Raw genomic sequence first — 15,505 nt, 5'->3', positions numbered from 1 at the left:
CATGTGGCTCCCAGAGGCAACTTTAAAATGTTGGTTCAACACCTCTCTAGCCAGAGTTGAGCCCACATGACTTGAGGATGGATAGGTTAATTCTTCAACATCCGGCAGGTGGGGCTTGATTCACTGATTCTGTTTTCATGGCTTTTAGGACTGGAAGGCCCATCAGAAGACGGTCTAAGCGGGTGGTTACCATGGGGTATCTGTGAACCTCTTGAGATTATGTACATCTCAAAATGCACAGCTTTGAACAAGGGTCCAGTGACATTGATCAACCCTCAAGGGAATCCATGACCCCTGAAAAAGGACAAGAAGTTAAGTAAATCGACTTCTGCATTTTAAGATGGAGCAACCAAGGCTCAGAGAGGGAAAGCCACCTACCCAAGGCCACACAGCCAGTTCATTTAGTTAGATCCGAGTATCCTGATTACCAGCAGAACACTCTTTCTATTAATAGTATATCAGCTCTTAGGTTCATCTGACACAGTACTTGAGACTGCAAAGAAACTGTTCAAAACAAGATTGTAACACATTGCCATGTACCCCGAGAAGGGTAAGGAGAGTCCTTTTGGGGCCTCTGAGCACCAGCTCTTACCCTTCATATAACATGGACATGGAAATCAGTTCCACTGGGCTTTCTTTCTTTCACTGACTCCATGGATAGGGTGGAGGAGACTCTTGTTTTCTCCCAGCGTGGACAGTCTGTGATTCTGGGAAGTTCATTGCAACTGTTTATATGATGGGGGGTGGAGGCACGTAAGAAACCAAGAAAAAGCTGAGAAAGAAACGCTCACCATGGTCCCTGACTATCTGCAGAACTGTTCCCTTAGCAAAACCCACAGGTAGTTCAAGTTTGAATAGGAGTTCACAGAGATCTCTGCCCACAAGCTGACCACCATGTTCCTACCTGTCCACCTGGGCATCTCACACCCAGTGCCTGGCTGCACGGCTCAGCTTCCCCCCACCCACCTCCCTCCAAGGGCTTAAACTCTCTCCCTCTGCTGCTTATTGAAATGCTCATCATGGGCATCACTGAGCACCGGGCAATTGATTTTTTAACATTTTATTTGGGAAACTCACCAAAAGAAGTTGCAAATACAAAAATAGTACACAGAAGACTCCAATACACCTTTTAAGAACATTTAGCTCTATCTGTTGTATCATTTGCTCTTTTTTAAAAAATTATTATTATTATCTATCTGTGTGTTTCTGGACCCTTTGAGGGAAGGTGACTATATCATGGCACTTTGCTCTCAGAATTTAAGAAGATGGTAACTGAAAAGCCTATCACAAGGGGTTTGGAAATCTCTGATGTTGACCCGCAACAAGGCACGTGTATGTCTTGTGCATTTCAGAGTGCAGTGTCCAATGATTTCATCAGGCTCTCAAAGGAATCTACAACTCCTCCCCTCAAATAAAAAGATAGAAGCTCTAAGGAAGACCAACTCCTTCATTTTAAGATGGAGAGCCCAAGGAGACCTGAAATACTGTGCTGTGTAGATCCTAAGAATAAGGACATTCTCTTACAAAGCCACGAGGCAGTTAACCAATGTCAGCACATTCAACCTGGATGCAATATTTTGATCTAATCTACTGTCCGGTCCAGCTTTGTCGACTGACCTAATATCATCCTTTACAGACTTTCCCCTCTGGGACAGGGTCCAGGGTAGGCTTGGATGTCGCATTCCTTGCCCTACCTCTTTAGCTTCTTGTAGTCTAGATCTTTCCACAGCTTTCGTTTGTCATAGACGGCATGGAAACTCAGGGTGAGTCTCATCTCCCTTTTCTAGCAGAATGTGCCTCATTTTGCACCCATCCCCTTGTGTCTCCTCATGGTTACATTGAGGCTGTGCTTTTCTGGCCAGAAGTGTTATTCTCCGGGAATCACATCCAGGGGTGACATATGAGCCCTTTATTATGGGAGGTGACCTGGGAAATGCTGGTAGCGTAGTGGAACAAGAAAGATGGGGAGTGCTGGCTAGCCCAAAGGCATTCAAATGAGGAAAAGAACCCCAGCTCCCATGCAGCCCTCATAGAACATGCTAGAAGGACCACCCCAGCGGCTTGGTGAGGAGGAGAGAGGGTCCGCCTGGCAGGTGACCTCATCCCCAAGGCTCAGAGCAGGTCTGCTCTCTCCCTGGCTGCCAGGAGGAGGGGACCGTCCCTTGCCCTCTGACTCTGCCAGCCTGGGAGCCGCCTGGCGCACACATTCTCAGAGCTAAACGATCCTTATGGTCACTGTGTCCACCCTGCCCCTTTCACGGGTGTGGACACGGAGGCCCAGGGAGGGGACGTGATGGGACAAGTCACACAGTCAGAGGCAGCAAAGCCAGGACTGGCAGGCAGCGCCTGCAGCTCTGTGCTTCCTGACCCTCGCCCAGCACTGGGCTCATCCATCATTTGACACCTAACCAAGGGGCACCTCCCAGAACACAGTGTCGGTTAAAAATAAACAAAGGGATGTGCTCTCCTCACCGGCCTTGAGGCGCCCAGGCTGTCCAGAGCGGCCCCACCTCCCCAGCTGCCAGCTCCAGGTGACACACAGAGAAGGTACGTGACTTTCATAAGTCACCTTTCCTGTATGCGGGACAAAAGGAAAAAGAATGAATTTGGGCACCCTGAGCTAAAATTAGCCAATCTTGCTGTTCCAAAGGCTTCCATTGTATTCAGTCAATGACTGGCTTGAAATAAGATCCCCTGGAGAACTCAGCAATTTCACCTGCGCCTTCCTAACTAAGCTTCTGGGGCTCCCCCACCCCTGCAACTCCTAGAGAAACATTAAACAATACTCAGACATGACAAGTGGCTTCTCTGGTGTGTTGGGGCAGGTCTAGCCTTGGAGACTGACCTCAGGCTGACCTTGGGAGGTAGGAGGAGGTGGGAGGGTCCCCCAGGTGATGGGTGGCAGGGGTCAAGCTCACCTGTCTCTGGATCATGGCCAAGTCAGAAGTCGGAATGGCAATGGTTAGTTTCTAGGGCACTGTTACTTAAAGGCCTGCCTTGTGCCGGGCATTGTTCTGTCAGCAAGACATGCTCCCAGACATGTGGCTAGAGGGGATGATCAGGGGAGGGAGGCAGACCACAGACAAGAAGGAAATTAACAGGACAGGGGACTTCCCTGGCGGTCCAGTCGAGGCAAGCTACAGTCCAGGGGTTAAGAATCCGCCTTCCAATGCAGGGGACGTGGGTTTCAGCCCTGGTCTGGGAATTAAGATCCCACATGCCACAGGAAGTAAGCTTGTGTGCCCCGAGAAGAGCAGCCAGCGGGCAGCAACAAAGACCCAGCATAGCCAAAAAAAAAAAACAGGATTAGCAGAGCCTAGGAGGAAAGAGGGCAGAGGTGCCCCATGAGGCTGGGAGGAGCCATATGGGGCACCGTCCTCCCAGATGTTTGGGTTCCCCCAGAAGGAGACCCTGAGGCAAGGATTTACAGGCAGGCAGTTTATTGGGGAGGTCATCTGAATAAACATGTATATTTTTAGGACACATCCACAAACATCAGTTAGAGACGTTTTGTTTCCAAGAACAGGAAACTCAGACTTCATCAATCAAATGGACAAAGAAAAGGAGACTGTATTTGTTCTTATGGCTGACGATCCACAAGGCGCTCAGGTGTGGCTTGATCCACGTTCTCTGCTGCTGCTGCTGCTGAGTCGCTTCAGTCGTTTCCGACTCTGTGTTACCTCATAGACGACAGCCCACCAGGCTCCCCCGTCCCTGGGATTCTCCAGGCAAGAGTACCAGAGTGGGTTGCCATTTCCTTCTCCAGTGCATGAAAGTGAAAAGTCAAAGTGAAGTTGCTCAGTCGTGTCAGACTCTTAGCGACCCCATGGACTGCAGCCTACCAGGCTCCTCCGTCCATGGATTTTCCAGGCAAGAGTCCTGGAGTGGGGTGCCATTGCCTTCTCCATCACATTCTCTAGGTCTATTGTTTTTTTTGAAACACTGATCGATTTATTTATTTGGCTGCGCTGGGTCTTAGTTGCAGCCTGCAGGATCTTCAGTCTTTGCTGTGGCATGCAGGATCTTTTATTCGCAGCATGTGGAATCTAGTTCCCTGACCAGGGTTTGAACCTGGGCCCTCTGCATTGGGAGCTCAGAGTCTTAGCCACTAGACCAGCAGGGAAGTCCCTCTCTAGGTCTTTTAGAATGCTTCTACAGGTCAGCAAAAAAAAAAAAAAAAGAGCTCACAGCAAAATGGAAATTTTCAAGACGTCTTCCAGAGCCATAGTTTGGAACAGGGTTTCTGTTCTTTCTGTCTAAGCCAATGGTCCCCAACCTTTCTGGCACCAGGGATTGATTTCACAGAAGACAGTTTTTCCTTGGAGAAGGCAATGGCACCCAACTCCAGTACTCCTGCCTGGGAAATCCCACGGGCAGAGGAGCCTGGTAGGCTGCAGTCCATGGGGTCGCGAAGAGTCAGACATGACTGAGCGACTTCACTTTCGCTTTTCACTTTCATGCGTTAGAGAAGGAAATGGCAACCCACTCCAGTGTTCTTGCCTGGAGAAGCCCAGGGACGAGGGAGCCTGGTGGGCTACCGTCTATGGGGTCACACAGAGTTGGACACGACTGAAGTGACTTAGCAGTAGCAGCAGTTTTTCCTCAGATGGGGGACAGGGGATAGTTTCGGGATGATTCAAGCACATTACATTTATTGTGCACTTTATTTCTATTGTTATTACATCAGCTCCACCTCAGATCATCAGGCATTAGATCCTGGATGTTGGGGACCCCTGCTCTAACCCACTCCTGTGAAGAGAAGATTCTATCATTTATTCATTTTCCATTCAACGCTGGTTTGTTGGGCATCTTCTTTGTGGGAGACCCCATGGGGCAGGGAGCCAGGGAGATGGAAAGAGACAAGCAGCTGAGAGCAGCCAGGGCTGATAACAGCCACCACCGCTGCTGATGATGGCCAAGATCCAGGCACAGGGCTTGGCTCACTTGCCAGTTCATTCCACCGTGACCCTGTGGGCCATGGATTGGTGACCAACTCTCATTTGCCAGGTGGGGAAACTGAGGCTTGGAAAGGTGGAGTGGCCCCTTGATTAGCCTCCTAGGTCCACACTTGTGCTCAGCGGTGAGACCACACAAGGGGAGGGGCAGCATGGGGCAGGGGTCCAGGACAGACCCCAGGGCTCAGAGCTGCAGGCAATGGGAGATAGGAGTGATGGCAATTCGGCTTGTGTGTTGTGCCCAGGTAGGTTATGTCACCTCCCAGCTCAAAAATGCAGTTGTTGGCAAAACTCCGCCCAGGGGGGATTGGGCCAGGAAGACATTAACAGGCTCTCCCTTTCAGAAGCAACCTTCATCATCACCCTGCGATAATAAATCAGCTGAGTCAAAGGAACCGAGCGAATAATGTGGTAACAAAGACTGTCTTGGGAGGGAAGGATTGGACAGGCAGATTTATGCAACATGGGGACAAATATTACTTACTTGGCAGAACACGGCAGAGTTAATGTCATTTTGAATAACTTGTTTACCCACTGATTATGTGATTAATGAATATCAAAAGGCTCATTGCATAGAACTGCAGTTGGGAATGGCTGGGATCTGGTTGTAGTCACCATCACAGGACAAAAAGTAAATCAATTTAAATGATCTCCAGGGGAAAACAATGTGTAATAAATGTGCTAATTAATAGGCTTGGGTGTTTTAAAAATTCTCTCCATCCCTGAAAAAAAAAAAAAGAAGAAATCATTATTTCAAAGTTAGCCTGTTTTTTTTTTTTCCCTGTTTAAATAACAATAAAGTGTGTTAGTTGCTCAGTCATGTCCAACACTTTGCAACCCCATGGACCATAGCCCAGCAGGCTCTGCTGTCAGTGGAAGTTTCTAGGCACAAACACTGGAGTGGGTTTCCAGTGTTTTCCAGGAGATCTTCCCCATCCAGGGATTGAACCCTGGGTTTCCTGAGTGGCAGGCAGAATTTTTTTACCATCTGCGCCACCAGGGAAGCCTTAAATAACAATACTGGTATTAAGAAATAATCTCACTGTTTTCTCAATTAAAGAGAACAAAAAATCAGCACTCGTCTGGCTTTTGAGACTCTCCATCCTGGTTCAAACTCCCCGCTGTTCTTCCTTTGCACGTGCGTGTTCCTGAACACCAGCCTGCCTTTGGCAGCTGCTCCCGCCTCCCCCAGCCCCCATCCTCTCTTGCCCTGCCAGCCCCTTTCTCATCCACTCCCAAGCCCTCCAGCCCACAGCTCGTCCTCTCAGGGGCCAAGGCTGCATCTCTCACCCCTGCGGCCTATAGGAAAGAGCAGAGGAGAGCTGCTGAGAGCCGGGAGGGAGCTCTTGGAAACACACTGTCCAGCCACGTTATACAAGAGGTTGGGGGTTCCGTCCAAGGTCACAGAAGTGACTCCAGCAGCAGCCCAGGGGCTTCCAGGTGCTTGAAGACGTCAGGGGCCTGGATGGGAACCGCAGCTCCATCCCAACCCTGCGTGCTCTTCTGGAAGATGCCCACCTTCACCTGGTGAATTTTCTCACCAGTAAGTGGGGCAGTGAGAGCGTCCACCTCGTTGGTAGGAGGTTTAATGTGACAGCATCTGTAAAGCCTGGGGGCAGGGAGGGAGGGGCAGGCAGGGCCTGTTCCAGCCTATCAGCTCTTCCCTCCGTCGCCTCCTCCCCGCCATGCCCCCTCGTTGGCAGCAGCAATGGTTGAAAGGGAGAGGACGGGGACCAGCAGATGGACAGAGGGAAAGCCCAGCCTGAGGCCGGGTGGGCTGGAGAACAGGCATGTGGGCTGGCCTTCCAGTTGTTTCTCCGGATGAGTCCGCTGGAGTGAACCGAGGTTAAGTGGCCGCCAAGGTTACACACACACACACACACACACACACACACACACACACACACACACACACACTTCAACCATGGGGCCTGGGAGGTGGCCTGGAGGGAACGGATGCTATCCCAGGGCTTCAGTGTCTGCTCCTGCCTGGCTCGGAATGTCGACCCAGCTTCCCAGCCCACCGGGGAGAGTGGTCTAGAGTTCTGAAGCCCGAAACTGCTGGCGGAGCAGGGAGGCCCTGGCCACAGGGTGTGGGGCTGGAGGCTTCTGTGGTCCTCCACCACGCCGGCCCCAGACTTCAAAGCTGCTGTGCTTCTGCTCCAGGGGCCCTGCCCAGGCTGGGGAGGTGCCCCGGCCTGCAGATGTGTGCCTGGAGCTGGGGTTGGGGGGTGGGCGTGTGCATGGGCAGGCTGCACTGTCCTCCCTTCACCCCCAAGGTCCTTGGGGAGCCTGGACGTTCCTGCAGACTCCGCACAACCCCCACCCCTGAGAGGCGGGCTTGGCACCCCCCACCCAGTTAGCACGTGGGCTCCAGGTATCATAGCCTCACCCGGTGGGACAGCTGTAGTAACACAGAGGCAGGGTGGGACCCACTCGGAATGAGCCCTCTGCCAGCTCCCAGGGCTGCCCACCTCTTGCAGGACCCAGAGGGCCTGAAGGGTGGGGAATGGGGCTCTTCTCTTCCCCGCCAAAAAGCCAACAGCACAGAGGAACACCAGAATCAGCTTCTTTATTCAAGCCCCCAGTGTGCAGCAGACCCCACCCCGCCTCCATGTCAGGGCCTCCCTCCATTCCTGGCTTCACCCTTGCATGGGTGCCCGACCCGCCCACGGCCCCCAATCCCCCGACTGGCACTCCTCCACTGGGGTCCCGCTGGGCTCAGGACCTCAGCCCCTGGAGCTCTGCTTCAGTTTTTGAATTTTCCCACCAGTGGTTTCGAGGGCCAAGCCCCCAGGCCCTGCTGGTCCAGGAGGAGGGACAGCTGCTGGCGAGCCTCCTGGTAGGGCCCGGCCTAGGGCGGGAGAGGTGCAGGTGAGAGGGGGTGCCTGCCGGGGGCGCGGGAAAGAGGGCTGCGGGGGTGGGAAGGCGCTAACCTTGGCTGCCTCGTAGGTCTGCAAGGCCAGCAGGTGGGACTTCCCAAGGGCGTGGGCAGCCTGGCGGAAGGCCCGGAGAAAGGCGGCCTTGCAGAGGCGGGAGGGAGGCCCAGGAGCAGTGCTGGGAAGCACAGAAAGGGGCCCAACGTCAGGGGAGCGGAAAGGAGGCCTGAGCCAAAGGCCCACGCCACCCTCTCACACCACCTCCACCCTGACGATCTTGGGGCAGGGGTCACATTGCTGGTAAGAGGCTGGTGGCCAGATGCATCTTCTTTTCCCACAGGCAAGGGAATGGGGACCAACCACTGGGTTGTCAGACCCCCCTCCAGCCCACCCCCAGGCCCTACTCACTTGGCCTTCACACGCCCGGTGGCCACATCCACCACCTCGATGTCAGGGTCCCCCAGGCTCCAGTTGAGGCTCAGGCCCTGGCAAGTGTTGGGGGTGAGGTTGGAGGGGGCCACTGAGGGCCCTGCAAAGAGGTGCAGTGTGGTCCGGGTGTAGGGGGCTGGCAGGCATGGCCCCATGACCCTGTCAAGGCTGGGCCGGGTGTGGATGGCCCGGCTCAGGGTCGGTGGGTCGTGGCAGGTGTCAGCTGTGGGTCACAGGACAAGGTCTGAGTCTCTGTTCCCCCGTCTTCCCGCCCCATGGCACGCCCCTGCCCTCCTGCCCTGTGGGGCTCACCCAGGACCAGGCTGGTGGTGTAGAGAGGGGGCAGGAAGTGGGCCAGCAGGGCCCCCCCCACCCCCAGCACGGCCCAGCGTGCCAGCTTGTCGCTCGCCGAGAGGCAGCCCACGTGGGTGTCGCGGAGCGCGGGGGCCACGTAGCACACGGGCTTCAGCTCCCCCTGGATGTGGGCCTGCAGGCGGAGTGGGGGGCCGTGCAGGAGGCCGCCCTCCAAGGACGGAGGGAGGCTGTGGAGGACCGGGGTGAGGGGTCAGGGCCCCTCTCCCACCCCCATGTGGCGCTCCCAGGTGCGGCCCCCCCAGGCTCTCCTTCGCCTGGTACCCCACATACTAGATATCGTAGGCAGCTCCCTTGGGGGTGTTGCTGACATAGAGGTGCAGGAAGATCCGGGGCTTGAGGGCGAAGGGGGGCCCAGGCCCCGGCTTGGGGGCCAGCACGGACTTCTCCTTGCCCGTGGGGCCCCCCTGCGTGGCCAGCAGGAGCTGCCGGAACAGGAACCTGGGGGCGGTGGAGTGGCAGCTGGGGCAGTCCCGTCTCCCCGGGGCTGGCTGGGCAGAGGGCCCCCCGCCGCCCCTCACCTCAGCAGGGCCCGGCGGGCCACCACCAGCCCGTGGCAGTCGTGGAGCTGCCGGCCCGAGAAGTCCAGCCACCCAGAGCAGCTGCCGCTGCCGGTGCCCAGCGCCACCAGCTGGTAGGTCTCCTTGGCGTGGCCCCTGGCGCCCGGGACCTCTGAGGGGAAGGGGCAGAGAAGACCGGCCTGAGGCAGGGGGCCCAAGGGCCTTCCCGGGGAGCCGGGGGCAGGGCCGCCCTACCTCGCTCCAGGATGACCGCAGCCACGGTTCCCTTGCAGGCCCAGTACGGCGAGCTGGCGTCCACCAGGCGGTCGAAGCCCGCGCTGACCACAGCCGCGCAGCGCTGCTCGTGGGTCACAATGTTCTCTGCAGGGGAGGGACAGGGCAGAGGCGGCTTCACAGGACATGCCCTCTCATGCTGGGGGGATGGGCGTCAGTGGGGTCTCACCTACCTATGCTCAGAGGAGCGAGAGGCTGGTTGGGGGTCTTTGGGGGCTCTGGAAGACAGACAAAGGGTGGGCTGTTGTGGGTGCTGGGGACTGCCCTCCCATCCTTCATCCTTCAGGAATTCAAGAGGTCCCACTAGCGAGCGGTATGTTTGGGGGTGGGGGGCTTGGGTCATCCTCCAGAAGCCAAACGTCCCTCAGCTGCCCCCAGCAGTCCCTGGGCCCAGGGTGGGTGGGCTTCAAAGGACGTTAGGGCAGGGGTCTGCTCATGTCTCCACCCCCAGCTCCCTGCAGGCCGGGTCCTGGTGCCCAGATGGTCTCTGCAGCAACTCACCGCAGGCACACGTGTGTTCCCACCCCCGCCGCACCCTGGGTTACCTGCCCCTGCAGCTGGGCCCTCCAGCTGACGCCGGATGTAGTGGAGGGCAGAAAGAGCCGCCTGCTGCTTGGCCTCCAGCTTACTGTTGGCGGTGCCCGGGGGGCAGACCACCCCATCCAGCTCCACGGACACAGAGAAGGGCGAGCAGGGGTCTGGGGAAGGAGAAGCTGAGAAGTGGTACCGTGCACCTCATCCTTGTCCCAGGCACTTCCTAGCAGGACCACGACACCTGCCAGCAAGGATGACCAGAATGACGGGCAGACAGCCTGCTGAGCTCTGTCCAGGCCGGTGCAGGCCTCGGCATGCCAGGCCATGCCTGCTCACAGATCTGCACCAGCCCCTCTGAAATAGGTCCCTGTGACCCCATTGTACAGAGGGGTACACAGCGGGCAGGTGGACAGTGAGCCCAGGTGCTGGCAGGACCTAGATCCAGGGCTGCACTGCCTCCAGGAGGGACGTCCCCTGTCCTCTCTCAGACACACTGCTCTATTTCTTCTCTACAAGAAGCTCGTCTTCCAAACATGACCACTTCAGGTGTTACTTATGACACAGCAGAGACAAATGAAAATCCTAGAACAGGGGTCAGCTGGTCAAAGGGCATACATTTATTTCCATTCACAGTATTTGCTGTTACCTGCTGCTAAATTGTCTCCCAAAAGGGCTGCCTGTTTCTTTCAAAGAGAATCCGAATTTCAATACCCCTCCCTAGCGTGGAGATTCATCTACTTTAAAAGAGCAACAAGAATGCCAGTTAGGGAAACTTCTCTGGCAGTCCAGTGGTTAAGAATCTGCCTTCCAATGCAGCAGAGGTGGGTTCAATCCCTAGGCAGGGAAGTAAGATCCCAGATGCCTTGCGGAAACTACTGAGCCACGGCTACTGAGCCCATGGGCCACAAAAGATCCCACATGTGTCAATGAAGACCCCGCGTGCTACAACTAAGACTCAAGGCAGCCAAACAGATATTTACGAAAGAATGCCAGCTGGGAGATGCAGAAGGAAGGCTGGCATCAGGACTCCCCGGCAGCCAGTGCGGTAATAAGCAACTCTGGCCACAACCATCAAAGGATGCTACAACCACGGGGGGGGATGGAGTTCTAGGGAGCAGGATGGTCACACCACCTCAAGATGCCCCGCTTGGACGACTGATGACACACCCGGCAGGGAAGTGAAGGCACCTGGCGACACCACCTTGATTAGGCCCCCCAGCTGACACCCCAGGGGTAGAGTAAGGAGATCTCGGGCCCCCGGCGGGATGCACGCCACAGACATGAGGCTGCCACAGATGCCTCCGCTGGTTATGCATCACTTGAACCCAATCCTGAGGAAACAGACAAACCCAAACGGGCAACTTTCTGCCGAATAACCAGACCTTATCCTTCAAAATCATCACTGTCCTGAAGCCAAAAACAGCCTGAGCAACTGTTTCAGATAAAAAGAGGCTAAAGAGGCTGATGTAATAAAATCGTGCTGGATTGGGGAAAAAAATGCCCATCACTGTGACAAGTGGCAAAATTTGAACATGGTAACTAAGTAATAGTATTATATCAATGGGCTTCCCCAATAGCTCAGCTAGTAAAGAATCTGCCTGCAATGCAAGAGACCCTGGTTCGACTCCTGGGCCAGAAAGATCTGCTGGAGAAGGGATAGGCTACCCACTCCAGTATTATTGGGCTTCCCTTGTGGCTGAGGTGGTGAAGAACGTACTTGCAATGCGGGAGACCTGGGTTCGATCCCTGGGTTGGGAACACCCCCTGGAGAAAGGCTACCTACTCCAGTATTCTGGCCTGGAGAGTTCCATGGACTGGATAGTGCATGGGGTCACTTGTTAAGTTTCCAGAATTTGATCCTTGTGCTGCAATTATATAAGACAATGCCCTTGTTCTTAGAAAATATATGTTGAAATGTTTAAGGGGTAATTAAGCCTTCAGATTGTTCAAAACAAATCAATGTGGATATTTATATATAAGTATATATAGAGAGAGGGAGACAAAGTAAATGTGACAAATGCTAACTGGAGAATCTGGGTGAAGAGTTTATGGGAGCTCTTTTATACTATTCTTCGAAAATTTACCAAAATGAAGAATAGAAATGACAAAAAATGCCTACCCACATCGACAGTGGAAAGAGGGACCTTAGGCGGAAGGGAGTGGCAATATTACTCAGTGGTTCGGCTCAGGCTCTGAAACCAGACTGCCCCCTGGCAGTTTCAGCCTCTCTGGCCTCAGTCTTCCCATCTGTAAAGCAAAGGTAATGGTATCTGCCTTTCTTGAAGAATACTTGTGAGGACTCAATGGGTTAATGTGTCTGAAGACCTTCAAATAACACTCGGTCTGTCACCCAGAACTCATGAATGTTAGCTGTCATCACTGGTATTGAATCGATTTCCTTTTTTTTTTTAGTTGCAGCATGCGAAATCTTAATTATAGCCTGCGGGATCTAGCTTTCCAACCAGGGATCAAATCCGGGCAACGGAGCTCAGAGTCTTAGTCACTGGACTACAAGGGAAGTCCCTATTTTCTGTATTCCTGATGCTCTGGCATTTGGGGATTTAATTCTGGAGAAACCATCCCTCCCAGGACTAGCTAATTCCTAGACATAGCAAACAACTTCTCTGCAAGCTCACTCTTTCATATAAAAACCGATCAATCCAGAGCTCACACCCCAACCACAGAACTCTCTGACAAGCCAACATTCCCCATGCCCTAAATCAACCCTGAGGCCAGGTACTAGGCAGCTAGGAACCACCCCATAACCCCCAAACTTTTCCAGTGTCTTGCTTTTATCAACCCTAATCTCACTCTGCATAGGTACCCTGCTCCAACCATTCTTTCCCAAGAAAACCCAGTTAACGCCTGGGGCTGTGCCTGGCCCCTCCTTGCCACCCCATCCTTTCCTGCACAGCCCTCCACGGCCATCTGTGCCTCCTGTTTCTAGGATCCATTCTTACCCCTTCGTGACAAGCACTCTGACTTCTGCTGTCTTAACATACCTGATTAAAATAAATCCCAGGTAGATTTTTTTAATACATTATCTCATTTTGAGTTACTCAGTTTGAGGTCCTCCCAGGAAGTTTTACAAACGCTCCCAAAAGTTCTTAGAAGCAGGGAATGTGCTGGCTGAAAGTTGGGAATCTGAATCTAGGAGGGACCTGGTGTATTGATCTTGGTGGTTCCAGGAGGAGGACTGTAACCACTACACCTGTATACAGTGTTGCCATCATTAAGCTGTATTTGATAACCTCTCTGAGTTGGGGTGGGCGGGCCCTCACTTAGGCACCTCCTCTCCAATGCTGGCATGGCAACTGTAATTGTATATAACTGACCTTCAAAAAGGCCTGCTGAAAGGCTGGTAGCTTGAGGCAGGTCCTTTAACCAACCCGAGCTTCAGATTTGGCCCCCTGTCACCTGCTAGTTAGAAATCTGGGGTACCTGGTGCCCCTGGCACCATGCTGCTCACAGCAGGCCTACCTCGGGCCCCAGGCTCAGGCCCAACTCAGTCTTCCTGGCTTCATTTGAGAACAGCCCAGGGCATGCTGCCATCCCAGCCCCCTGGGCCTCACCTGCTGTTTGGCTTTCTCGAAATATCAGGGAGACGCCCAGATTGGCCGCGTACTGAGTAAGCGAGGCCACGGCCTGGCCCGGCGGCGGGTCTTTGAGCTGCAGGCCCAGATGTCTGGTCACCTTCGGGAAGTCGCCCGCGGGCCCTGCGGGTGGTACAGCGACCCTCAGGGACCTCCTCATCCTTCCCGTGCCCAGCACCCCCCAGCTCCCTGATCCCTGCCCCCACCCAGGCCTCACCATCCCCAGCTGCCGCCGAGGCCTGGAGCTGCCCGCCCGCTTCATTGTTCTCTGCGTTGGGGGCGGGAGCAGGCTCTTGGCCCAGACTGGCCGAGGGCCTCCAGGAGCTGGACCCTGGGCTGATCTGCAGTGATGCTGCCAGACGGGGCTTCCTGCGGCCACTGTCGTCGGTGCCCAGAGCTGTGCTGGCCTGTGAAGCCATGGCTGGACTCGAGGGCGGGAGGGAACAGCAGGCACGTTCTGGCGCCACCTGCGCCTTTTTACACGCCAGAGCGAGCGCCCACGTGGGGAGCACGTGGTACAACCGTCGGCGCATGGTGAGCTCCGCCTCCCACCTCACTCGTAGCCAATGAGAGCGCATAAAACTGTAGCAGGACAGTATGCCCAGCCAATGGGAAGGCTAGTCTCCCAGGCAGCTTGAGCCTGGATGTGGACTAAGTGGCCACCTGGCCAACCTCCTTATTTCAAGGGCGGGGCTCCGGGTGTAAGGTGAGGGTGGAGGACAAGGCCCTCCTATCATCTTCTTCTCTGCGCTTGTTTGTGTGGTATTCGGGAAACAAAGACCAGGGGAGGAGTCTGGGGACCCAAGTTCAGCACCTCACCCCTGCTGCTGTCCAAGGATGCCCTGCACTCCCCATTTTGCCAGCCTGACCTCCCCAGCTGCTTAAGCAGCTGAGCCTAGAGGAGGATGGGAAGTGCTCATTCTGTAAGTGATGGTGTTTTCATTTGTAGCAGCCTCACAGAGTCTTTAGGGCCTACATTTAAAATCTGTTCACCTTAAGCCTTCCTGAAGCCAACTGTAAGTGTTCCACGTGGGCTCTAGCTAAAATTAGTCATTTGATATCCTGCCCTCCCCACCCCACCCCACCCCCGCTTTTTTTTTTTTTTCCTCAGAAGTGAATCCGTGTTGGTTCGTAAAAACATGTCAAGATAGCAATTCTTAAAAATGAGGGTCTAGTGATGAAGGAGAAATAACAAAAATAAAGTTGAGGATGAAGACAATTTACATGTGGCTTGCTACCATGCAGCACGGTTGCTTGAAGGAGATGAAAATTTTAACAGTCTTGAGGAGCCAGTGACCGGGAAAATGTGACCAGTTACTGAGTTTATGGTCTGTAAGTTGTGTTAACTGTTGCTACTGCTGCTGCTGCTTGCTACCTTCGGATCTGACAATACGAGCCAGGACAGGGGCAATGTGGACACTAAGGCGTAGAGCAACAGTTGGTAGCACCTGTTAACATTTGACTTGGAAGAGCAGATATGGAGCAAGGTAGATTCAGTCTCCCAAACGGTTCAAGGATTGACCTCAAGAAAGACAATTCTGAGGACTTCCCTGGTGGCTCACGGTAAAGAATCTGCCTGCAATGCAGGAGTTGCAAAAGACGCAGGTATGATCCCTGGGTCAGGAAGATCCCCTGGAGGAGAGCATGGCAACCCACTCCAGTAGTCACGCCTGGAGAATCCCATGGACAGAGGAGCCTGGCGGGCTTCAGTCCATGGGGTCGCAAAGAATCAGACACGGCTGAGCGACTTCACTTTTCGTTTCCTTTTACTTAATTTTCCTGGTGGCTCAGACGGTAAAGCGTCTGTCTACAATGCGGGAGGCCCGCGTTCGATCCCTGGGTCGGGAAGATCCTCTGGAGAAGGAAATGGCAATCCACTCCAATACTATTGCCTGGAAAATTCCATGGACAAAGGAGCTTGGTAACCTACAGTCCATGGGGTTGCAAAG

The 15,505-nt window shown here is 54.2% G+C and overlaps 1 protein-coding gene and 1 non-coding gene across 2 annotated transcripts; both read right to left on the bottom strand.

Moving 5' to 3' along the window:
- On the bottom strand, positions 4,051–4,123 carry TRNAG-CCC. Its single transcript has one exon. It is a non-coding gene; the product is annotated as a tRNA-Gly (tRNA).
- Positions 7,567–13,990, bottom strand: ADAD2 (adenosine deaminase domain containing 2). The gene is made up of 11 exons (XM_018061784.1): positions 13,774–13,990; positions 13,536–13,679; positions 9,975–10,127; positions 9,603–9,647; positions 9,391–9,516; positions 9,157–9,307; positions 8,909–9,076; positions 8,576–8,805; positions 8,243–8,486; positions 7,892–8,012; positions 7,567–7,809 (listed from the first exon to the last, which is right to left on the bottom strand). Exons 1-11 carry the CDS (start codon positions 13,973–13,975, stop codon positions 7,705–7,707), a joined length of 1,689 nt encoding a protein of 562 aa, XP_017917273.1. The 5' UTR covers positions 13,976–13,990; the 3' UTR covers positions 7,567–7,704.

The sequence above is a fragment of the Capra hircus genome, chromosome 18 (assembly GCF_001704415.2).
Source record: "Capra hircus breed San Clemente chromosome 18, ASM170441v1, whole genome shotgun sequence".
Classification (NCBI taxonomy): Eukaryota; Metazoa; Chordata; class Mammalia; order Artiodactyla; family Bovidae; genus Capra; species Capra hircus.
This window is presented reverse-complemented; position numbering and strand designations above follow the sequence as displayed.